The sequence below is a fragment of the Mandrillus leucophaeus genome, unplaced genomic scaffold, assembly GCF_000951045.1.
Source record: "Mandrillus leucophaeus isolate KB7577 unplaced genomic scaffold, Mleu.le_1.0 Scaffold196, whole genome shotgun sequence".
Taxonomy (NCBI): Eukaryota; Metazoa; Chordata; class Mammalia; order Primates; family Cercopithecidae; genus Mandrillus; species Mandrillus leucophaeus.
In genome coordinates, this window is record NW_012101987.1 from 700,669 (window position 1) to 726,649 (window position 25,981).

Here is a 25,981-nt window from a genome sequence, read left to right on the forward strand (position 1 = left end):
CAGTCCTCCATCTCTCTGCAGGTTTGATCCTGAAGGTATACCCCAGGAGATTCTTAACTCAAATCTCCAACCCCAAGTCTGCTTCCCAGGAAAACTTTTTTAACCTACACCCCTGTTTTCTGAACATAAAAATCTCATGCCAACTTTGAATGTTCAAAGACATTTTAAATTAAATATCACTATTAAAATCAAAACAACTATGATATTGAATGTATTTATTCAAACAACAGATGTATCCTCTAGCCGGCTGAAACTCTCTTTAATACAGACTTATGATTATTTCCCTTCTGTCTACTCTAGGGCCATAATTGTAGCTTATGTGATAAAATTCTGATTTTTCTTAACTGAGTTCATTTTTTTTGTCTCTTTCAATCCATCTTCTAGATCAACCTGGGGCCCTATGTCTCCTCTATTTGTGTTTAACCCTTCTGGAAAGTCATCATTTTCCTAAAACACTTATTTAGTGTATTTCATGTCATGTATTTCTGAATATGTCAGATACCCCTAACCAGACTGTATACTTCACTTGTAGTTCAAAGTTGATTCTGGGCACTGCTCCTGGGTCTGTGATAAATATGTGGACATACAAAGGTTCACCCTCCCTCCCTCCTGTCCTCCTTTCTTCCTCTTATTCAACAAATATTTACTCGGCACTTACTATGTGATAGGCATGGTATTAGGCTCAAGGGATTCAACAGTGAACAAGACAGATATAGTTCCTGTCTTTTTAGAGTCTTCCTTTGAGATATTTTTCATGGAGATAAACATTAAGCTGATCATAATGCAAGTAATTATTTAATTACATTTGTAAATATTGTGAAGGAAAATAAAAGGTATTTTGATACAACATACATGATTTAAGGAATCTTTTATAAACTGACATTTAAGTCCACCCTACAATAACATATTTTTGCAGAGTTTTCTATATTCCTTTGGCCCAAAATTAACACTTCAAAAAGTTATCAGTTAACCTCTTAGACAGTATTTTTTTTGCCTATACTGACAAAGGCCTTCTTTTAAACTTTTGGTTTAAAAGTCAGGTAGGATCAAGACCTTTTACATGGTCATTTGATGTACTAGAGATTATGTATATACACACATACATATGTGTACATATACATATATTATAATTTATATGTGCTAAAATATATTCCAATAACCTGTAGATAAATAATAAATGCAAGAGAGCCATTTGTTGCAGAGATGCTAATCTTTACAAGTATACAAGTAGAATGATCAATTACCTTGTGTTAATATTTTCTTTAGTACTATCATAAATTGGTCTCAAAGCTACTTAGTCAAGTAGGGATTTGGAGAGACGGATTTAAATAATCATCATTGTCATCACAATGGTTGACATTTATTGATTGTTTGCTATCTGCTAGGTGCTGTACTGAGTATTTTGTTGAACCAATCTCATTTTATCCTCTACAGTGCGTACTATCACTGTCACATTTTATAGATATGGACACTGAGATTTAGAGAGACTTAGTAATTTGTTCAAAGTGACACATCAAGTAAGTGACAAAGCTAAGATCTCAACCCAAATGTTTCTAATGCTAAAGCCTAGGTAAACCTCTTGACTGAAGCTAAGAGAATACACAGTCTGAGTCTACTTTGGGTCACTTCCTAAAGCTGTGGAGCTCTGCACTGCACAATTCCTTGAGTTGTGCAATCCAGCAATCTTAATCACCTGTGTCAATGTTCAAGAACAGATGCTCAGGTTTTTCTGGAGGTGGTACCCAGGAATGTGAACTTTTTTTTTTTTTTTTTTGAGACAGAGTCTTACTCTGTCCCCCAGGCTGGAGTGCAGTGGCGTGATCTCGGTTCAATGCAAGCTCTGCCTCCCGGGTTCACGCCATTCTCCTACCTCAGACTCCCGAGTAGCTGGGACTACAGGCGCCCACCACCATGCCTGGCTAATTTTTTGTATTTTTAGTAGAGACAGGATTTCACCATGTTAGCCAGATGGTCTCGATCTCCTGACCTCGTGATTTGCCCGCCTTGGCCTCCCAAAGTGCTGGGATTACAGGCGTGAGCCACTGCACCCGGCCTAGGAATGTGAACTTTAAAAAAATCCTCATGAATGATTCTGATTTTTGCCCCAGTTGTAAACTACTGGGCTGGAGTATAAATGCACTCAAATATTTATAGAATTTTACTTAATCTATTGTAAAGTGACTAAATGTGCTAAAACCATAATACTAAATTTTTAATAAGATAGAATCACAGTTGAAGTTTTTAAAGTATGACTTTGCTTTTTGCTGATTTTATACTAACTTGTGAAGGTATTAGCCTAGTTAGTGATACAATTAATATTAAAAATTCAAGCCCCTTAATGCCCTATCCATATATGATATGACTACTTTGGTTTGGGTTTTCCCTGAAGAGCAGTTGGCAGGTGAGAGAACTAAGACTATCTAGGATGTATTAATGAAGTGTTTTGAAGCCTTGGATGAAGATGTTGGATTTGAAGCACTGGACAATGTTGCAGCATGATGGGTCCTTAAGTGAGGTGTGGCACAGTCAAAGCTGGTAAGAGAAAGATGGAATTAGTCAGAGTGCAAAGCTTACGCCAGTGGGGCCATGAGAAGAGTGAGGAGAAAACTGTGGTGGTCCAAATGAGACTTGCCTGACATGAATGCACCATAAAAGATGATTGGCATCTATTGGATGAGACGATTACTCCCAGCCATTGATGAGGAGATGGTACTTGAGAAGAGCTTGCAGGAAGGACTTTTACCCATGGGAGAAACTGGTGAGAGCAGAGACGGGAGAGGAAAGTAGAAGCAGGTTAGAAAAATGGAGCCCAGTCCAATTTTCCTGAACATATAGAAAACTTGGAAAGAGAGTATGGAAAAATAAGGCCAGAAAGGTCAAATCTTAGCATTTTATAGCTAGGAGGAGCTTTAGCTTTAAATTAACCTAGGATTTCCATCTGCTAATGAAGACACTAGAGAAGGAGATATTAAATGACAGCCATTCAGAGGCCTAGTTGACAGTGGAAACTCTCTCCAGACTCTCAGTCCTGCATGAGTCTGGCTGTTGGGGCACAGCTGGGTATGATTTGAGCTGACTGTAGAGATCCTGCATGCAGGCCTACGGATTTGGAGTTTTCCCATCCCTGGGCATTGGTGGAGCTTTCTGAGCCGGGAAGTGACATGATCAGCATTCAGTTTAGAAAGACTGATTTGGCAGTGGTACATGCATGAGATGAGAGGGAGGTTAGGAGGCTGAGCAGGTATGTGCCAAGCACAGTTAACAGGGTCTATTAACCCATTTTACAGATAATGAAACTGAGCTTTGGACCATGGCCAAATTCACACCCGGCAGATTCCAAAACTTGTGCATTTAAGGCTGGATTCTTAGAGCACTCACCCCACTTCAGATGGGACAAGGGGATGGTCATCAGGGTGCAATGCTAGAGAGTGGTCCAGGATGATTAAGGACTAAGAAAAGGCCATTTGGACTAGACAGTAGGAGGTCATTGGTGGCATTTAAGAGAGAGTGATTTAAGTTGAATGGTGGAGGTGGCAGGCTGATTTCAAAAGGGATGAAAGAGTGACTGGGTGGTAATGAAATGGTGGCAATGAATATGGCCTTCTCTTTCAAGAATGTAGGTAGAGAGGGGAAGGAAACAGAATGGAAACAATTTGAGGAAATTGAAGAGCATAGGAAAGACGCTTTGATTTTTGAAGTGAGGAATCTATCATTCCCCCAATAGAAAATATGTATATAACACTTATATGTGCCAAATGCTCTGCTAGTGGGGAACATGATAATAAATAGACTAAAAGGGGGAAATAGAGGATGCTATGGTGATATCTTTAAATAGAAATCCCTTTATCAAGTAAAATGCCAAGTTACCAAATTTAATACAATATGGAATGATACTAACCTTTAGATTTCAAATGTCTAGAAGAGAATTAATTGATATTATCTCCATTTGTGTCCTCCATAGCACCTTAAATAATTCATTCACAATAAAAATTTGCTGAATGAATAAACTATTGGTCCCAGGAGATAAAAGGGAATGGAATGACAGATTATAGATTCGTGATAACTTTGGAAAAGAGGCAAACACATCCCTTCTGAGATATGAGGAAAGGGGGCAGGGCAGACACATAGGTCATCAGAAGCCTGGAGATCTAGATAAAGCTAAACTGTGGTTTCCGGCTGCTATGCTTACTACCAGAAAAGGTGCAAGACAGATTATAACCCCCAAATGTAGATGCTGTGGCAAGGAGAGTGGATAAGGAGCAATTCCTGGGAAGATCTGTCATGGTTCTGTTCTCAGCAAAGCAATGATTTCTGAAAGCCTTTCGAAGTGGGTAGGATTGAGTTTCAAGATAACGGCCTAGTTGAGTGTTATGCAGAAACCATTTATTCATTCACTTATTTTGTAAGGGTAGGGTTGAGTAAAGATGTGGAGAAGTAAGAAAACTATCCCTGTTTTACAATAGGAAATGGAAGCGCTGTGTAAGGCAGGATGAAATGGAAGTCACTATGTAGGAGAGGAGGAAGAATGTGGATGGATGATTCCTGAGAAAATAAGCAAGTCACAGAGGAATCCCAGTCTGATTCTGCCTCCACTTTTCCACCGGTTCAGGGACACATAATGCCGGTGGGTTAAACATGACATTAATTTGCAAGTTAAGCATCCCTTACTGTATATAAAGTTAATCCAGGGAGATGCATGCACTAAAATGAGCACTGGATGATTCTCATTTAGCAGAAGATATAACAGATAGCAGAAGACAAAACAGATCAGGAAGAGTTAAATGGTACCTGCCAGTCATATCGTTAATCAATGACAGAGTGGGATGAAAACCCTGCGCCTCAGACGCTTAGCGTGCTGTGAAGGAAAACTTGAAGAAGGACCTTAGGCTTTATTTGGCAGGCAGAAGTCATGATTGGAACTGAGAAGTTTACTCAACTTCTCCCCACTAAACTTTTTGTGTCTTCCCATGAGTCCTTGTGACTCTTAGGATCCTTTTTGTATTTCTCTCTTCATCATTTTCTCATTTCCAGTCACTGTTGTCTCATGTTCAGCAAATCTGAAACTTTCCTTCCACGTGCTTTCACACTCCTGTGCCTGCGCTGATGTGGGTCCTGACTTCTAGAGGGTATGCCCCATCCATATGGTGAAAACGTCCCCATTCTTCAAGAGCAGGGCAAGCATGACCCTCTCTGTGAAGTATTTTCAACTCCAAGTGGAGTGAATGATTTTCTTCTCTCTGCTTCCACAGGACATTATATCAACCTCTGTTAGTAACAATAGCTAACCTTACCTTGTCTTTACTACCTGCCAGGCACTATTCTAAGTGGTCTGCAAACAAACCCTTGGAAACAGCTCTAGCCCAAACATTCTATTTCACAGATGAGAAAAACGGAAGCCCCAGAGGAGTAATAATTATTTAGAACAATAACAATAATTATAAATTATTATAATTTATAGGAGTAATAATTATTATAAATGGTCAGTACAAATAATTTGTCCAAGCAAATAAGAGGTAGTGCCAGGATTCCAATACCAAGTGATTACCCCAGAGGAAGGCTCCTAACCACTACACTACTTCTGTTTTCTTGACTGTCTTCCTCAATTAAATTGTGAACTCCAGAGAGCAGAGGCTGTTCCTTAATTCATCTTTGTTTCTTGGGCCTAGTCTAGAACTGGCCTGATAGGAGGTGAGGAACAAATATCAGTTGAATAGTTGAATTAATAAACTTAGATTTGGCCAGCTCCCCCTTGTGAACAAAAATTGGGAGAGTTTACCGTGAATGAGAGAAGAATAGAGGGGAATCATGCTTTCTACTTCCAGTGGGGAGTAGGGCTCAGTATATGGACCTGGCCCTCAGCTCCTTGCTCCTCCATCAAATGCAGGGGAAATGTACAGGCTCGTATATCATGATTACCACCTTCTCCTTATGTTATTATTAGGGGTGCAAATAAATGAGTTCATAATTGTATTTCAGAAGAATTGAAAATGAATGAGATATGCCCAGTAAAACTATAAGCCAGTAAAGCAGAAGGTACACTTATGAAATCAGAACACAACTGCAGAGTGCCTTGCCTTACGAGAGGGCTCCTAGTAATGAGAGGTCAGATCTCACAGGAGAATTCTGCCTCTTAGGTACTGCATTCAGGCCTCCTTTGGTATAGGGTCATTACTGGTCTTACTAGGTTATGCTACATATTATAAGTGCAGAAAGCACAGAGGAGAATTCAGCCAGTGCTCAGACTTAAATGGGAAAGTCTAGAATACTCCTTCCCTCTCCTTTCCTTGGCTAACTCTAACTCATCCTCCAAGTTTCAGATTAAATGTCATTTCCCAAGGGAAGTGTTCCCTGACCACCAAGACCAAGCAGGTTCTCTTTTAGTGCACTCCTGTTTGCCATCAGAGATCTTTCATCCGAATAATTTATATTTAAATATGCATCTAAAAAATGTCTGCTGCCATACAAAGGCAAGGATTGTGTACATCTTGTACACTGTTATACCCTCAGCATCTAGCACAAGGTGGGCAGTTGATAAATATTAATTGTGTGAATAAATGGATAAATGAACAAATAAATTTGCAGGCACACGAAGCTGACACTCTGAAAGATCTCTTCCACAGTCATAGATTGACTTCTTACTCATTATAGTCGCCATCTTTTCTAGACTTTATAAAAACTAGCAAGAAAGTAAAAACAGACTTATTTACATTTTTAAACACTGCTTAAGGACTTTTAAAACAGTGAAAGAAGAATTAAAATGTTTGTTGACTGCAGCTTTCCAAAAAATAGAAAAAATCAGAAAACTAAATCCAATTATTTTAAGTAATTTTAAAAGTAAGGTAGAATATTGGTCTTTAAATCATATTTTCTAGTTTCCTTTAGAATTATTCCACAATAATAGTTTCTCTATAACCTTGAAGCTTGTTGAGCTCCAACCTGACAGAGGCCCTTTTAAAAGATCTACTCATTTTATAAGGAACATTAAATCTGACTGGAAATACACACTTTGGTATCTAAGAACCCTAGCACAGGAGATTAGTAGCCAAAAAAGCAATTAAGTTTACAGTAGGGTTACAGATATCGTATCTACTACAAGAGTTTGAAAAGGGAAGCAATGCAAAGGTCATATCAACAAGAAAAAAAGTAACACTAAATAGTAGATTTTATTTAAGAAACAAAATCCCATATTCCAAAATCTTTCCTTCTCATCTAATGACTACATATGTTTGGGAGCTTAGAAAAAAACAAGAAAGGAGGAGGCGGCACTACTGAAGTTGGTAACTGGCACAAAAACCATGAACCAGGCTGTGAAACTGAAGCATCTGTGGTGTCAGGTTCCTGATTAACTTTTTCAATTTGATCTTAGATCCCATTCTAGTATGTCCAGGATTGTAGGATCCCAAGTTGGCTGGGTCTGTGTGCATGAGAGAAGCAGCAACAGCTTAGGGTTCAAATAAACGCAGGCAACTGCCTCCAACAACTCACATGTGAAAGACTGAGCTTCAGGGAAAAACCACCAACGCTTTAGGACTAGACAATAATTGCACCTTTTTACGTGAAGGTAAAGGTGTTCCCACAAAACAGCGGGACTATATGACACAGACACCAGTTATAAGTCACTTTTGGTAACCTTGTTTAGTTACATAGCACTATGTAAATCCCTGGATTTACAATGGTTGTGTAGCCCATGAAACTATCTTTAGCTGAAGTTCCTCTTCTGTGTCAGTATCCTATTTTGAATGAACAATGCTCTTAGATGAGCAGAAAAGATGTATTTAGCTCCCACCATTACACTTTCTGATCCCCTTTACTTTAGCTCTTTTGAAATAACATGAAAGCTTTGGCTTGCTAATTACTTCTAACCAGCTCATAGAAAAATTAGTTTATCTTCCTGATCAAAGCAAATTAGGCAGATCATGGTTGATTAGAATGCAACAGTAAAATCTCCATACTTTCTCTTCCATCCCCTTTCTCTCAGAAATAGGGTCTGTGTCAAATATGTAGGTATTTCCCACGGCCAGGCCGGACTCTGTTTCCAACAGGGACTGCGGCTTGGACAATGGTTCTTACACAGACACTAAAGTTCTTTAGTTCAGTCATTGTGTTCGAAAAGAACTAGTAACCCCTTAGCTAGCATTTGATGAAACATCTAGATTTACATATTTCCTTAATTGCATTTTTGAATGTGAGTGAGATTTATCTGACCAAAGTTAAATGCTTCCTTTATTCCCCTACCATAGGCAAAATTCAACTCCACGCTCTTAAAAAAAAAAGTGAAATGGGGGTGTATGGAATCTTATTCAATTTCCATCTGAACAAATTTTAGGGTTTCAATAAAGTGGGACGAGGGAGTTACGTTACCCAAGACAGGAAAGATATATCTTTACCTTTCAAAGTGGAAATGTCAGCTTCTAAAGCTTTGGCTTGCTCAGCTCTTTCAAAAAGGCTGTTTTGATTTTAAATGAATGCTATTCCTTGTTGCCGAATTCCCCAAATTGGTTGCTAAAAAGCTCTGAAATGATGGTCCTTAATAATTTCCAGCTAAAATGTCTGTTATGTGATTGTAAAAACCGGAAAGCTAGGTTTTATTTTCTTTATTTATTTACTATAAATTAACAGTAAATCTTGCATTTAGCTCCATTTAAACCTCCCTCTGCAGCTGCCCATTTGAAAAATAAAATGGTTGCCTTCTTTCACTTCAGTGGGTACAATACAAAACATCCATTGAGCTTTCCCTTTATTGCAGCTGCCAATGCCCAGCCGACTTTTAACAAACCAACCAAGCGGAATCACAATGCAGCTGCAACATTTTATGGTATTTCTGTTGGTTCTCTTTTGAGACTGAAGGTGTTAATTAGGAATCAAAGAACACAACCCTGCCAGCTTTCTTTCACAAACCATACCCTGGTCACTGCAGTTTTCAGAAGAAAAATAAATCTAATAAAGGGATAAAAATGTTGTTTGTCACACCAGTAAAGTGTACTTAAGACCCTTTGATCAAAAGCTTTTTATGTAGTCTTGTCAGATGGGCTGGAAATATTGTATTTTTTCCTTTTCTCCCCCGTCTTCATGTGGACTTATCTAAATTTTGAATTTAATGTAAGACTGGAATATAAAAGTATAAGCAGTCATGTGTGGGAATGCTTTGTAGGTGATAACTGGTCTCATAGAGTAGAATAATTTTGCTTCTTAGAAAATTTCTCATAGTCAATGTTCCATCATGTGAAACTAGGTCTTCTATCAGTATATTATAATATTCTAACCATAAATTTTTATGCTTACAATTTACAAATACATCTGTCAATACTCTATTTACTGCGATTATTTATTACATAAATCTCTCAGTGTTTTAGGGGATCTTTTTATATACAGAATTGAGTAGTTTCATAAGCATAAAAACCATATCTATATGCACATATTTATACAATGTTAATTTATCAAATGGTTTGTCATTTTTGTATAATTTTTTGTGTATATTGAGTATCATACATCTAAACAACGGCGTGGAGTCATTACCTTTAATCTTTAGTCAAAGTTAAAAGCTTAAAGTAAGTTTATGAAGTTAGCACTACTGGGAATTAGTCAAGCCTGCTAGCTTTCTCAGCACGAGGTTTTGCTGCTAGGTGCACAAATCATGCCAAAATCCATTAATCCTGCTAGAGAGAGGCAGAAAGAAGGTCTGCTTGTTGATTTAATGTTAATGAAATGAATGGGCTCCTGAGGCTATCTACAGAGGCTCTCTAAACTGTAAAACAAATAAAGTCATTTTAAGTAATGCTCGTGGCAGGAGAGTAAACAATGCTTCCAGATTTGCTGCACAAAATGGGAGTGGGTGTGGGTCTGTGGAAACCTCCCATTTTCTACAATCCTGCTACACCTGCCCTATTGCAATACACACAAATGTCAAGCTGATAGACTCCTAGAATGACTGAATTAGGAAAGACCTCAGAACATATGTTCACCTCTCTTATTTTACAGATGCAAAAATTGAAACAGGGAGGATATGCATCTTGCCAGAGATTCTGGGGCTGATTAGTGGGGTAGCTGGGCCCAGATCAGTGGTTCTCAAACTTGGTCTCATTTTGAATTTGCCTTGGGGAGTTAAAGTACGTTCTGATACCTAGCTCCTTCCCTCAGAAACTGTGATTTAGTTAGTCTGGTGTGGGATCTGGGCTTTGAGATGGTTAAATTAGCTCCCACTTGGAACTAATGTGTTGGCAAGTTTCAGAACTACAGACCTGGACTTCTAATCTAGTGTACTACTCTCCTGCACTTTTTTCTTGTTTTGTTTTCTGTTTGCTTTTTTTCCCCTGCACCATAGTGATACTCCCAGTTCCCAGGAGTATTCCAGTTGCTTTATCCTGTAGGTTAGATATATATTTTAAGATTTTGAGGGTATTTCCACAATGAGTGGTTTTTTTTTTCTTATTCCTTTGTGTATATGCACAGATGTGGCCGTGGGGTATGTGTGTGTGTGTGTGTGCGTGTGCATGTGTGTGTGTGCCTTGTGGATATCTCGAAGGATTGTACTCTACCCATGGGGTGAGCCAGCTCCACAGTGGAGCCAGTAGCCAAGCTCTGTGCTATGCTTGACAGGTTGTCCTCTTGCCTCACTCTTCTCTCTGTCTTGCGCTTCACCTCTCCTTTGAGTTCCTTTGGGTATTGTTTTATTTCTTTCTAATTTGCCACAGTCTCGTCTCCTCTGGGCTGCCACTTTCCTCCTACCCTCTCCTCTCCACTTGAAGGATTTCCCTTTGAGAGAGATGCTCTGACTCTTCACTGAAAATTGTTTGACTTTTGCTGCCTTCTGCTTCCCTTGGTTTGGTGATTATTTACGCTGTTTGATAAAGGTGGGCTGACAGAGTCTACTTCTCCAATCTGTACTGCTGGATGATATGTAGTAGATGTCTGACGATTTCTTCCATGTTAGATTTAGAGTGGTGAAATAAATCAGCTTCCTGGTTTATTAATTCAGTAGGCACTCGGGAATTCCAGAATCATCTTTCTATATGTAGTAAGATATAAGGAGATTTCCCTTGTTTTTTTCAGAACTGCTCTCTTGATTTCATCAGTTATGGGAAAAGTCAGCTTTCTCCTTTTGCAGAAGGGTACAGAATATCCGCAGAGACAGTAGTACAGGCTCATCCGATAGGATTAAAAGACTCTCTGCTCCAAGAACTGCTCACCTATCTCTCTTCTCTCCTGAGGATCACTGGGCCTAATTCCAGAGGCTTCCTGCTTGAAACACAAGTCCAAGTGGTACTTTGACCCCCTATTTAACTTTGAATCCCCTCTCCTACACAAATTCACATCATTGATACCTATTATTCTCAGGGAATGATATTAGCCTCATCACCATCACTGACTGAAAGATCCTTCCCGCAATTATGTTGAACCAACTGCTTCTTTGTCAAAGATGAGTACTGAAGTTCCTCATGAAAATTACATTATTTCGAATGTATTTTCAGGTAGACACAAGCCCGTTCCTTAAATCAGTTTTTGTTCTTAAAGTAGAACTATTTTTTCAGTTAATATAAAAAAAAAAGAAACACATTTTTGTTGTGTTGAAATCTTGGGTTTTCCTGAATATATTTTTGGCTCTGAAGGAAGGTTGAATTCCCAACTTTCTCTCAGTCCCCTCAAATCCATCATCTCTTGCCTGCCACTGTAGTGAATCAACGGCTGATACTGGAGCTTCTAAGAGCAGAAGAAGCTAGCAAGCTGAATTTTTCTTTCACAGTCAGGAAAAGTCATGAGGGTGGGTGAGATTTAAAAAAAAAAAAAAAAGGAAAGGATAAAAGCACTTCAAGCCCAGGACTACAAATTCTGGGTCATTCATTAAATTGTATCTGAGGAGTAGAGTCCTAACATTGTGCCATCAGCCTACTCTCTTGACAAAGTGTTCACTCAGCCCTCATCTATCCTGGGGATTTGTGCAGTGTCTTCAAAATGCTACACACTCATGTGCAAATATGAAACTTCATTTAAAACACATAATCTTTTGTCTATTTGATACTAAGGATCAGAAACAAAAGTTAGAATATTTTTATTTATAACAGTTGCTGGGTGATGCCAAATTCATTTGAAGATGCCCTTTCTTTCTCCTCTAGTTCTTTACCTAGTAGGTGCCTTTCTGCTGTTCTTTTCTTGTTTTTAACATTAAGAAATCTTATTTAATGAAAATTACATTTAAACTTTTAAACATTCAGGACAATTAATTTAGCTAATTTAGGGAATAACAGTAAGAGACAGCATGGTATACTTGAAAAGCATGGGTTTAGTGTGATAGTAACTGTACCATCATCAACAGAAATAATTGCACCTAACATTTAATGCATCCTACACAAGTGAGGTGCCATGTAAAGTGCTTTATGTGCATTATCTCACCAGTCTTCACAACAACTTAGTCAGGTAGATGTCATTATTATTGCCATCTTACAAATGAGAAAACTGAGGCATTGAGTAACTTGTCAAGGTCACTGAAGATAAGGCTGCGATAGTTATCAAGAAATGTTCTCATTTCTAACATCAAGAGATGTTCTCATAGTGATAGTAATAACTATTTTACTGTTCGTTATGAGGGTCAAATGAGGAACTATGGCTAAAAGCATCAACAGCACTTTTTTAATTTTTTTCCCTCTGTCTTGGGATATTCCAAACAATCAGTCTGCCAAATTTAGAGGAAAGAATCTCTCTGTCATCACATTATAAGATTATATCAGAAATTATATCAAGTAGTCTCACTCCGTTGCACGTTTGGCAGCTAGAAAATGGCATCTTATGTCTTAGGCATGTGGACAGTTTGAGTTTTACATAGAGTTTAGGGGAACAGAAGAGTACCCTCCAGAGAGAAAACTGTGCTGACTGTCCTTTAAGTGTGCCTGGGCTATGTGCCCCTTTGAAGTTGCCCAGATGCAGACATGCATGGACACCAGGTGTTTTAAAATGTAGGTGTTAATATTATTCAGGTGTGACGAGGCCAACAGATCAGGAGATGACTGCCATTGAAAAGGGAGTTTGTTACTCACAGTTCCCAAGAGGAGAGGACTCACCATTCCATGCAGAGCCACACAGGAAAGCTCTGGGCTCAGTCTGGAGATAGAAGGAGCAGAAGAAAAGCATGGGCAGGTCCTTTATTGTGGTTTCCATGGGAAGGAATGGACAAGGCAGGGTAAGCAGGTTTAGGATCGGCTAGTTGAATAATTTCAGTGTGCTGTGGGGTGTAGGGGCTATCTCAATTTGTTGAAACCTGAGCTTGGGGTGAGTAGACCAGGGGAATATTGACCTAGAGTGTAAGAGCCCTGAAAGAGCCTGGGAAAGGGAGTGGTTGGGGGTGGGGTGTGGCCTTTGGATTGATTGGTTTGCATATGAAAGGTGCACTCCAGAGAAAATCATTTGCTATCTCCAGGAATTCCTTAGCCCTAGGAGGGGCAGTCTCTCTAGGAGCAGCAAGGCTCCAAGATGTCAAAGCACCATAAAATAGAGAAAATGAAAAACGTGATAAATGTACAAGAATTCTGTGTTCTGATCCAATTTTCAAGGGGTATATAGTCCAGTACTGGAAACAGACAAGTAGATGAAATATGGTGATCAAGTGTGGTGAGCGCTATGATCAAAATGGGCTCAGAATGGTGTGGGAGCATCAAAGACAGGTTTCTAAAATGTGGGGTTACAGAAAGCTTCCCAGAGGAGGTAACATTTGAGCTGAGTATGGGAAGACTAACAGAGGTTAGCAAAAGAAGAAAGGCAATCCCAGCACAGGGCAACACATGTGAACACCTGGAGGCACGAAATAGGGAAATTGTAAGATGCAGTTTGAAATGGCTGGAGAGAAGAGAGTTTGGGGTGTTAAATTCAGACTAAAGCTACCCCTTTACATATTCTAAGTTTGGCCTAAAGGTTTCTCCATACATAGTAAGCTGCAACCTAACTGGATGTGAAAACAGACTGTAACCTGCTCTTGACCCAAGCACCAAGTTTGTTCAATCAAAGATGGCTCACTATTCAAACTCTGTTCAAATAAGGCCAACACCAAGCTGTAATCAATCCATCTGTTTCTGCACCTCACTTCCATTCACTGTTCTTCACTTTCCCTCTTCTGTCCATAAATCTTCTTCAAACCACATGGCAGCGCCAGATTCTCTCTGAACCTATTCTGGTTTGGGGGCTGCCCAATTTGTTCTTTGCTCAATTAAACTCTGTTAAGTTTAATTTGTCTAAGGTTTTTCTTTTAACAGGGAGCTAGCGAGGGGGAATTGGCAGCAGGGGTTGCAGGTTAGGGATGAGGCAAAAAAAGTTGACTTTGTGGGCTAAACTGAGGTGTTAAAAGTTATTATGAAATCACAGGACACCACTAAAGGATTGAATATAGGTAAGACATGACCAGAGGTGCATCTTGAAGAGACTAGCAGGATAGTAGGGAGTGTGTGTGTGTGTGTTGGGGGTCTATGTAGACCATGACAGGAAACTGCTACAGTTATCCAGGAAAAAAGTGAGTAGACCCTGGACTAGTGCAATTTCACTGCTAGAAGAGAAAGAGAACAGTTACAAGGGACATTAAGGCAACCAAAATTTGATAAAATTAAGGTCATAAATGAAATTTTAATTACAATAATTAGAGATTTAACTACTATGAACAGAGGCTGGACCTGGTGGCTACTGCCTATAATCCCAACACTTTGGAAGGCTGAGGTGGATAATTACTTGAGGCCAGGAGTTCGAGACCAGCCTGGGCAACATAGCCATACTCCCATCTTTACCAAAAACAGAAAAAAGAAGTAAATGACAATTATGAACAGACATTTGGGGGATTAATTATGCTTAATTATTTTTCAAGCTAAATCTGAGTGTTCCTTTTTGCTCTGCAGATTTTTAGGTGATATGGAGATACTGCATCTGTATTTACAATGGACCAAAATAAGATGATACTGTTAAAATTCAGGTACACATCTAGATATGGACATACATAATATGTGTAAACAACAGGATATTTGGCAACATCTGGAAAAAGTAACTGGGAGTTTTTGAGTTCATTGGAGTATCTGACATTGAAATATAAAGGTGACCAAGAAGTAGTACTGGGCTGGGGTTTTCAGGAGATCTGGAGTGTAATTCTGTCTTTGCTAGCTGTGTGACTTTCGGAATGTCATTAACCCCTTATGAACATAAATTTCATCATCTGTGAAATAAAGACGTTGGATTAGGTAAATTCCAAGGTTCTTTCCATTCTAAATTCCCTGGGTAGCCATGGCTTTTGACTCACTGAAATCCTTTGTAACCCATCTAAGTGATTTTAATTCTGTTTATTTGAGCAATTCGGGTAATGCTCTAGCAATCATGATTAAATTTCAGTCTTGCATTGTGTAATGTGATCTTAGATATACAGCTTAGTCATTCTGGTAATTTGTGGATAAAAGATTATCCTTTTAGTTCTTCACAGTAGAACTTACTCTAAATGTAGTTAGGTATTAGTTCAAACTCTAAATTAGGTTTATTATAATTAACATAAATCTCCCCAAATTTGCTTTCCTTCACAATATACAATTAATTATATTCTGAGATGTTCCTATAGCTAAGGCAAAGACGGTTTCAAGTTACTATGTAGTAGTCATTCAGGACCAGAACATATCTACCTAACACTTATGACTATAAGACTCTGGGGAAGTAGATGTTTTCCTACAAGGCCAGCAGCTGGAAGGTGGAAGGTGGACACTTGCTGTCAGTTAATCATGCTGCTAAACCTTTTGAGATCTTCAAATAAGATATGCTCACAACATGGGAGAATCTGGTTTAACTAGGATTTCCTTTTGCTACCCGAGCTTGAAGACTCGATAAAAAAAGATCTTGAACTTCCTCCTGTACTATATTGCACTGAGTCCCAGAGAACAACAGCTGCTGAAGAATAGGGACTGTGCATGAGCTAAGATCTTCCACCATAGGAACAGTAATGTAGCTTTTCCAAGTTAAAATCAGAGACCCCAATTTTGGTGACTGGAGTTGATACTTAAATCACAAGGACTCTTCTTTCTAAACTTCCCTTCATCTTCTAGTTTGAAGCCCTTGGTGGGGAAAGTGTCTGAGATAAGGACAAGGCATCCTTTCAGTTCTCTGATACTATCTTGAAGCGAGGGATGAAGAAAGGTAAAGAGAGACACAGGAGAAGTGTATCCTCTGGGAACAGGTGTCTAGTGGAGTCCAGTAACTCACAGTCTTTGAGTTCTGTCAGCACTGTCCCTTGGGTAGCAAATTTCTTCCGTTAGCCCTTCCACCTCTCTTGCCATTGTTTTTCTAGGCTTTTCTCTATGGTACAGTTAACACTGTAACAATGATAGAGTAGGCTTATTGCCAAATGCAGGCATGTCTGCTAAGGGTCCCTTCAGGACAGAAAGTACAAAGACAAAGAGGAAGATTCTTTATTCTCCGTCTTTACTAGAAGACTCCAAATTCACTTTGTAGATTCACTCAACAAATACTGTGAAATAAATGTTTATTGTGAAAACGTCAATATATATACAAAATAGTTCATTAAGGAATATAACATCTTCTATGGAAATTTTTATTTGGTTTTCATAATCAAATAATAATCACCACATATGTAAAAAACTGAAAGGTTATATTTTGTGCTGATAGATTTAAAGACCAATTGATTATGTAACAGAGTTCCTTCAAGTAAGTGCCTCACGAGAAAATTTATAACCTAAAACCTTCAAGCACCATGTGGTGTTTTGTGCATCGAACCAATAAACTCATTAAAATAACATTGCATAAACCCAAACACAACACATTGAAAGTTCTAACACAGCCCACATTAACCAACCAACTTTAAAATAATATCCTTGTTATGTACTAAGGTTAAAAATTCAGCAAATTCTTTATATTTTTTCCACTTGAGATCATGTGTGGTTTTCTACTTTCTTGAGAAGTACACTTTTGTGGCTTTTTTGATCAAAGAAAGGTTATTTTTACAAATCGACATCTTTCGTAGAGGTCTCTGCTCCACTTAATCAAGGTTTCAAGAAAAAAGGAGAACAAAAGTATTTACCAGTGTTTTAGTGAAACTTAAAAATTCTAAGGTTATTTTCTCAGTGTAGGCTTTGAAAAGAAGGCACGCATGTAAGCTTAGTCACCACAGTTGTGTGTGTGTGTGTGTGTGTGTGTTTGTGTGTGTGAGGGAGACAAGGAGGAGGAAGGGGGAAATAAAGGAATTTGGCTGCACATTGAGGAACAGTTTGAAACACTTGGCTTCTAGTTGTGAAAGATGAGCAACATGGAAAAAAGGACGGGCTAACAAGGGACCACTTGAGGAAAGCTTAATCTCGCCTGGCAGGCTGAGGAGGGAGGTCAGCTCCATGCACGCGTTCTCAGCTGGAGTTGGGCTCCCTTTGCCAGGACGATTGTCTTCTGCATTTCAGTTTCTGAACTGAACTGAAGGTGCCTTCAAGCAGCCAGTTCCACAGTCTCTCCCTTGTAAAGGGTCGGCCCTCCACGGCTATGCCCTGCCAACGTTTGTATCATTTCCACCAAGCAAGTGCACAAAGGGAATTGTTTCTTGTTCGTGTGTGTATTAGTGTGTGCACGAGACACTTTCTTCCCCCTTGGCCATCACAATCCTTGTTTGAAGAAGAAGCAAACACTCCTTCTGAAGGCAAGAAGGATAAAACAAGTATGTGGAAAATGTGCATATATAAAAAATAGGATATTTGAAAATTAGAGATTGTTGAATAATTTTAAATTATTAAGTCAGTAAAAAGCTGGAGTGTGAGAGTACTATTTTAAAACATTCTAGATACTGTACCCCAAACATATCCTAATTTTTCTAAACATCAGTACTGTTTTTTCTGTTGACTTTGTAATACAATAAATGATTAATGTATATCAGGTTAATAAGCTGAATTAAAGGACTGAGGAAATTAGATGCATAGTTCCGAAAAGGTTTTTCATTGTTTGAAGAAGGGAACTTTTCTATGACTTATCCAGATTTCTAATTGACACATAAGTCTGAATCACTAATTGTCTAATGGTTAAACCATGCATAGTTTAAAAATATGCTGGGGAATTTGATAAAACGTTGAAACAATTTTCTATTCTGAATCAAATGAATAACATTATGATACCTTTGAGACAACAATTTATCTCATTTCATCCATTTTAAAGGTGAATACAAGCTCAAATAGAATTTGTCTGTTAAGAAAGTTCACGTCCATTTGAACTGAGAAATAGTTCCAAAGAATGCAGCTACTTCATTTGATACATAGATCTGGTTATAGGAAAAAAGTTTCATTCTTGCCTAGGTGGTTACTAATCTATTGATCACTCTTCACAATACTCTGGCAGCTACCACAACTTATCTCTGATTTGGAGACAAGAAAAATTGTTTCTGTGGTAGTAAGAAAATGGATATATAAAATTATGTCTACTGAACTTATAATATTGGCCCTAAACTCTGTAACGTAATGCTAACATTATTGGAAAATTGAAAACTGCATTTTGCTCTGGAATTCCCTGAAAAAATATTTCTGGTATTAGGGCTTCATACATTGTGTTCCTGAAAAGAAAAATGGGCTGAAATATTTCAGCACCAATTAAAATGATTATGAGGCATAAGTATAAATTGGAAAGCTGGTTTTCTTGGGTTGCTGTAAATTGGCCCTGAAGATAACTTCAAAGGAAGTCCAAAAATATTTTGAGCAATGGAAATACTTGAAATAAGCTTACAGTAAGCTTACCTATTAAGAGGTACTATTATCACTCCTAAGTTGTCATAAGTTGCCCCACCACAAGAAGGACATTGACTGAGCAAAGCATGTAATACCTTTGTGGGGCCTATGACTCAGTAAAGTATTTAGTGCCAGATACTTAGGAAAAACAATACAACTATCAGTTATTATGACTATTGCTATTAAAAAAATAAAGTAATTTCTACATGTAAATCTTGGCATGTGTTAAAATAAACAACTCATTGCATCATTTAAACTGAACACAATTCAGCTGTATTTCAAATGGGGCTGGACAGTAATTGTGGCCAGCGGCCTTGTGTTATTTGTACTTGCGGACTAGTAGTTCTCACCTGTCTTTCTCTGACTCCTGTTAGCCACTGGGATTTCAGCAGCTGGTTCAGCCAATTCTACTCAATTCAACATTACCGGTATTTACTGAACTCCCTTAAGAGCCAGGCGTTGGAATGGGCGCTTGGGATATAAAATGGAAAATGTCCTACCCTGGAGGAGCTCACTGCCAAATAAGAAGAATAAACCCTGAAGGAGAGAGCCTATCATGAAACCCTGGGGTGTTATTCCATCTGACTTTCAGGAAGTTGTTTATACGGTCAGGTCAGGAGTTGGTTCCTTTGCGTCCTCTTCAAGTAAATCTCAGCATCTCCAATTCCAGACTTAAACATTAAAAAGAGAAGTAATACTTGAGGGTATACAGAAGCACTTCTGCTTAGGAAACATCTTTTAAATAGTTTTCCACTAATGCTAATGCCCTGTTGAGAGCCTTTTAGCATTACCACTAGATATATTATTCCATTTCTTGAAATCAAATGACTAATGTTTTTCTCCCTTCCAATTTCAAGCCAGGCATTCCCATTGGGCTTAATCCATTTAACAGAAAAATGCCACAGATTTTAAGAACGGACCTGCTTCCCACCATATAGCTTATGGAGAACAAAATCAATTTTGAATTATGAGAATTTAATCAAAAATTCCACATTATAGACTGTGAAATGTCTCCTTTTGTCATAGATAGAGATCCACAGGTGAAACTGGGCATATAGTTGGTTATTTACAATGGTTAAATAAAAGTGTGGATTAAAGCTGACAGATCTGGGAATAAAAGAGTTGTAGTGGGCTAGAACTCATGGGCAGATTTAACAAGTGAAATTCCACCAAGATACATCAAAAATAGCAACAGGACTAGATATTCAGCTCATTTTGCTTTATATGTAATATACCAGTTGTGGCTTTAGTGCCAGTCTGATTCATCTCTCTACTACAAACTGAGACTCTATAAAGGAAAATATTGCAACTGGAGTAAGGAAGTTGAATCTTATAGGAAGGAATTTGTCTTCTCATGAAGACTTCAATTTGCCAGAAGTATCTATTGGGGAAGTGTTTACAAGAAAATGTGCCATTTAGCCTTATTCTAAATTTGCGTAATAACTGAACCAAACAAAAACATTACTTCACAAAATTGTTCATTGGACAACCCACTACTGTTTTTCATTTCTATCTTATGGCATGTGATTTAGATTATTCAGAAACATACTTAAATTTGTAGCTAAAATGACTTAAATGCATGAATTTGATAGAAGAAATATAAAAAAATGCTTTGCTGTAAAATTATAAATATTCTATAATGTCTTTAATTTTGATAGCTTTATTGGGTTGTTTGGTCTGATATTTCTATGCCTTTGACAGATACATATTTTGAAAACTGAAAACAATAAAATAGTTCAGATATAATACTTAACTCTCAGAAATCATAGACCAGTTTTGTGTTTCTGAACTTCTTTAAACACATCCAAGTGTGACTGGTCTATTATCAAAACATGATGTTATTTACACAGGCTATTTCTTGATTCCGATCTTCTAACTCATTTATGATTGCTACCTTTTGTTGCCACATCAGAACTCCTTTACTTCAAGGAAAATGCATAACGAAGAAAGAAAAAACCTGAAGATCATGTTTATTATATGTAAAAATTCATTCTTGTCACACCAACTCTGCCATGCATATGTTAAATATATTCAGTAAAATATTTATTTTAAATTTATGCTACAAAATTGTTTGAATGAGCTCACTACTTTAAAAAATTACTTAGGCTAATTATCAGTTAGTTTTAATAATTCATCCCATAACAAAAACACTACGGAAAAAATCCCCAGGAATCCTGGAGAAAAAGAAAGAACTTCATTAAAATGAAGAAAATTTACTGGCATCATTATGTTTTAAACAATTCTAAAAGTACATTTTAGAGCAAACTGTATAATGTTTGTAATTGATCTAAACATTAAGGCTGTTATAAGAGTTACTATTTTTGTAATCATTTCTAAAGTACATTTTCTTTTATTTAAGATAAGAAGAGAAGCAGAACTATATTAAATCATTTTCAGAGAAGATTCTAAAAAGGATCTTTCATTTTGAAACTGCATCTTAAATACTTAAAACACATTTATGATATTAAGGTAGTGCCTAATTAACTAATTGTGACTTTTGTTCTGTTCTTATTAACATCAGTTTTACTAGTTATGTGTAAAATTAAATTTTGTTTCAAACTTACATATGAAAAAGTAACCAAACTACATAATTAAAAAAAAAATCTTTTCTCTTCGTTCCTTTGGTTTATATAACATAAATTTGCTTATGGATGAAATGTGAATGCCTTTAAGCAACAGCAAAGAAAAACTCAGTTTCCTTTTTAAAATAAAATAGCTGTTCTGGACCAATAAAGAAAAGTATATTTATTATGTTAGGATGTTCATTAGGATTTAGTTGTCTATCTGAATGTCACACTAACTAGATGACAGACACATCAAAGTAGCAGAGAGGAGTTTACTTTTAAGATCCTATTAACAAAAATGTCCACATTTGATGCATTAAAGTAGCTTACCTATACTAAGATTAGATGCTAGAACTACTTTATTTAGAACAGATCACAACTGGTAGATAGAGATGTTGTAAACAACTTTGTCTGCTTTTATATCTCAACCTTGGTGTGTTCCTTATTTTCTGCTACATAAACTTTGTTAGCCCCTGTTAGTAAAATTAGAGCCCATAACCACTTTCTGGGGGACAGGGGGAGAGAAGAGATGAAGATCGAGATTTTTCCAGTGTTTCCACTCTGTTCACTGGTCGAGTTAAAGACCTACTGTGGAAGGCAGCTCAGTAAGAAAAGAGAGTCAATATTAATATTTGGACTGGCTTAAAATTTTGCTTTTCTGGGAAAAAAAAGATGACAAAATGGCACATAAATAATGCTTGCATTCTATGAAGATATGTAGGAAACTTTCTTTATCTACAAGTCTGACTAGCTGGCTATCAGATTGTGGTAAATGTATACAGCTACTTGCCAAATGTGTACAGCTGGAACTTGCCATCGTCAATCTGTTCGAAGAAAAGTAAATGCTTGCTCTTTTTTTGAGGGGGATTAGGAGATAACATTTTGACTAAATAAATGATGATAACCTCTTACAAATAATAAAAGATAGGAGTTCTGGCTTTTCACCACATCAGTCTTTGTACACTGCAACTTTCTCATTAAGGATTAATTTCTACTGGGCCCCAGTGGAGTGGAGCTATAACTTCGTGTTCCCTTTGAACATCAAAGGGAAGTTATTCTTTCAAATAAGAAAATCAGTAGAACACACACACGTTTATTTGAATATGAGTAAATAAAAATTCCTCTTTTATGTTTTGGCTGCACAAGTGAAGACAGAAATGGTCAGAGAATACTAGGTGTAACCAAAACAGGGCATCATCTACTCTTAAGGTCTGCACAGCATTCCTGTGGTTGTAAAAAACCAAAAAACCCCCCAAACCCTCAACACCTGCTCAAAGGGCATCCCATGGGCCCTGGCATTTTTTAGTACATAAGGACACCAAATTATGAAATCACACATCATAAAGAACACCACATTGGTTATTTACTTCAGGACTGACTTCTATATTCAGCACTCATATTCCTTGAACTGTGTTGCATTAGAAATAAGTATTTAACATTTACTGTATCACTTTTTACAGACACTCTGAGTTTAATATTTCATAGGGCACTGGGAAAATGTCTTCTTAGGCCACTGTACAGGCTGTCATCAAATAACATGATAATAATATGGCACTTAATTTCCTAATAGTATCTTAACTTCAAGGGGTTATCTATAATATAGATAGATGGTTCTATCTATAGATACATAGGGAACATTGGCAGTAGGTGGCAGCAAGTTCTCCCGAGCACATGGAGGACACAGTCAAATGCATTTGAGGTATGTGGGAAATGGTATAAAGCAGAATTTTATGCCAACTTTTAGTAACAGAAGCCTAACAAATGTTTGTTCTTTCAAGTGAGAGAAGAAAGCAATCTGGAACTATTCATAAGCTTATTTTCTGTATTCTTAAACATATTTTATAACGAATGTATGATTTAAATAGTAGGTTAAGTGTTTGGGGGTACTGCACACCTCCCTTGCATACAGTCAAACTTCAGCGTGATGGGAAAGAAGAGTTATAGACTGCTAGGCAAAATTGCCAAACTGGTCTCAGAAATTCAGTGCATTGGAGAGCGCGGAATCCTTGCAACACTGACTTCAGCAGTTAAACCAGAGAGGCTGGGGATGAGTATTCTGCTTTGTAGTAGAGACAGCTGTTCAGGAGGAGGAAATGTGAATTCTGAGAGCATGATCATTTAGGAGAGCAGATTTCCATTCCTGGAACAATATCACTACCACATGTATGAGTGCAATTGAGGGGAAACCTGGTGGGGAAAATAGTTTTAACATTCTTTCAGGTAAAAAAGAAAAAGCAGTCAAAATAGCTTCATGGTAGAGGAGGAGGCGACCTGCCATCTACCAATCCTAAAATCTAGCAGGATGGCACCTTTCTTTAAAGACAATATTAAAGCAAGTAAAAGATTTTTTTTCTTCCTCACTGTCTCCAGAAAAAGAATCACTACCTAGTGGAAAATGTTGTGCAAGCCTCTTCATGTTTCTTCCCTCCAGAAAACCACTAAACAGATGGAAGAACTGGTTCACAAACATCCCAACTCTCCCCTGCCAAGGTACATCAGAGACGCCGAAAACTGGGATTGCCTGGGCTTGGGGTGGGCTCGCTGCAGTGTCTGGAACTAAAACCTAGATGTTTCACCTTGTGGTAAGGAGCACCTGTTTCCCAGAGTGGCCTAGATCCTGGTCTCTGCTGGAAGGAATGAAGCCCCAGATGCTTTGCAAGGGGGTAGGGAGAGTGGTCGCCTTGGTCTCCGAGAATAGGGTTCCTCCTGGGTCACCGCGTTCACCCAACCACCTGTTACCTTCGGGCCTGCGTTTTCCACAGACAAAATTATGCTATGAGCCGCTGCCTCAGGGCTTTGGAAGTTGCAGTGGGGGAGAGAAGGGGTGGGAGAAACCCCCAGGGATGATAGAGAGCTTCAGGTCTCCCTTTGGGTGTCGGAGCCGCTGTTTACCAGCCCAACAGCCTTCAGCCCACTTCCCCTTTCCTCCCCCGGGGGAAGAGATGGTTAAAGATTACACAGCAGCCGCGGGTACTTCAAAGGGCGGCGCGGGCAGCCAAAGGTAAAGATAACGTTCTGGCAGCTCTAATCGGGGTTTGTGGTTGCCACATTTTAATCACGCCGTTAAAAAAAGAAAGAAAATAAAAAGAAAGGAGGGAGGGAAGGAAGGAAGAAGGGAGGAAGAAAGGGAGGAAAAGAGGAAAAAAAGAAAAAGGTTACATCACGTCACCGTGCAAGGGATGCAGACTAAAAACCCTTTGGAGTTGGGCAAGTTGTTTCTCCTTTGGGGCAACTTTCTACAGACCATCTTTTCGTGGAATGCGACTAGACGCAGAGAGGCGGTTGGGACGGTAACCAGATGGCAGCCTGCCTTTGGGTACCAGGTTCTGGGTCACAAATGCCCACTCCACACGCAAATGCCTGCATTTGCAGGAATTCACCCAGCGATGTTTCTAGAGCTGGACTGGGAAGCTGCGGCGCAGCAGCGCTTTCCCGGGTTGCACTTGAAGCCATTTCTCTGCGGGCCCAGAAAGTGCCGGCACGCTACTCCCCGAGACACGTGCATTTCTCTGGGGGCCCTAAGAGTCCTGGCCAGGATGCCTTTGACAAACTCGCCCGCCCCCGCCCCCACCCCCAGAACAGGCTGGCGCCGAGGAGACTCCAGCCTCGCCTTGGACGAATCTTCCTTCTCCTCTTAGCCTGTCTCCCGGAGTGACGTGGGGAAGCACTTACAGGTAGGAGGTGAAGACGCTGAGGTTGGAAGGCAGCTCCGAGAGCCCCAGGTCGGAGCAGTCCACTCTGAGCAACATCCTGCCGTCGGGCTCGCAATGACAGTGTGTGGGGCAGCCCCGCAGCAGCGCACCAGACCTGGGCGAGCTGCTCCCGGCCGCCAGCTGCAGCAGCACAGGCAAGGACAGGAGCACACCGAGCCGGGAGGTGTCCATGGTGCCCGAAGTAGGGGGCCACGAGCTGGACGCGGGCGGAGGGCAGCACCGGACTGCTACGGGCCGTGGCGCGCCGGGCGCCACTCGGTGGGCTTCTGCAACTCAGCGGGAGTCTGCAGCACCAAACGCAGCGTTCCTGTCCCGCCGGCGTGGGCGGCTAGGAGAAGCGCGGCGGGGACTGAGGTGCCGGTTGCCGCCACGCCGGCCTTGGGAGCAGCCCTGGCTGCAGCGGCGACAGTGGCGGTGCGCCTTGCTGCTGCTCGCGGCCTGAGCGGTGTGGAGCAGCATCTCTGCTTGCACGCTCGTTTTTTAAAGCGCTCCAGCCCGAATTGCGCGCCCAGTGACGTCAGCGCAGCCTAGCTTCCCAGGCACCCCCTGCCCGGCCCCACTTTCCCTCCACTTGTCCCCTCCCTCCTTTCCCAAGTCCTGGGCTGGGAGGCAGCAGGCAGCCCGCGGTGCTGGCGAGTTCTCGGCGCTCCCACTGAGCCTCCGCGGGGAGGATTCAGCGCTCAGCGCCGCGCGCCCGAATAAGGGATCCCCACCTTTACCCCTTCATGAGTCTTGGAGACCCAGATCTGAGAGTCGAGAGGGACCTGCTTCGGAGAGACCTAAACGGACGCACAAGGACTGGAGGATGCAGCAGGTTTCCCCCGAGCCCGCTTCAAATAATGGATGAGATACTTGGAGTGATTAAACAGAACAAAACAAAACAAAAACACAAAAACTGAAATTCGATGCAGAGAAATAGTTACGTTTTCAGGGTAAGGAGGCAGGCATCCCCGGCGAATGATAGGTGGCCTTTTTGATCCTTACGTCT

The 25,981-nt window shown here is 39.5% G+C and overlaps 1 protein-coding gene across 3 annotated transcripts in view; it reads right to left on the minus strand.

Annotated features, from left to right (window-relative positions):
* The window catches only part of LGR5 (leucine-rich repeat containing G protein-coupled receptor 5), a 146,702-nt gene extending 121,227 nt beyond the window's left edge, over positions 1 to 25,475 (minus strand). For all 3 annotated transcript variants that reach the window (XM_011978514.1, XM_011978513.1, XM_011978512.1), the window contains exon 1: positions 24,953 to 25,475. In XM_011978514.1, the coding sequence (XP_011833904.1) occupies positions 24,953 to 25,164 (212 nt within the window). In that variant the 5' untranslated portion in view covers positions 25,165 to 25,475. The remainder of the gene's footprint in view (positions 1 to 24,952) is intronic.
* Positions 25,476 to 25,981: the final 506 nt, after the last annotated feature.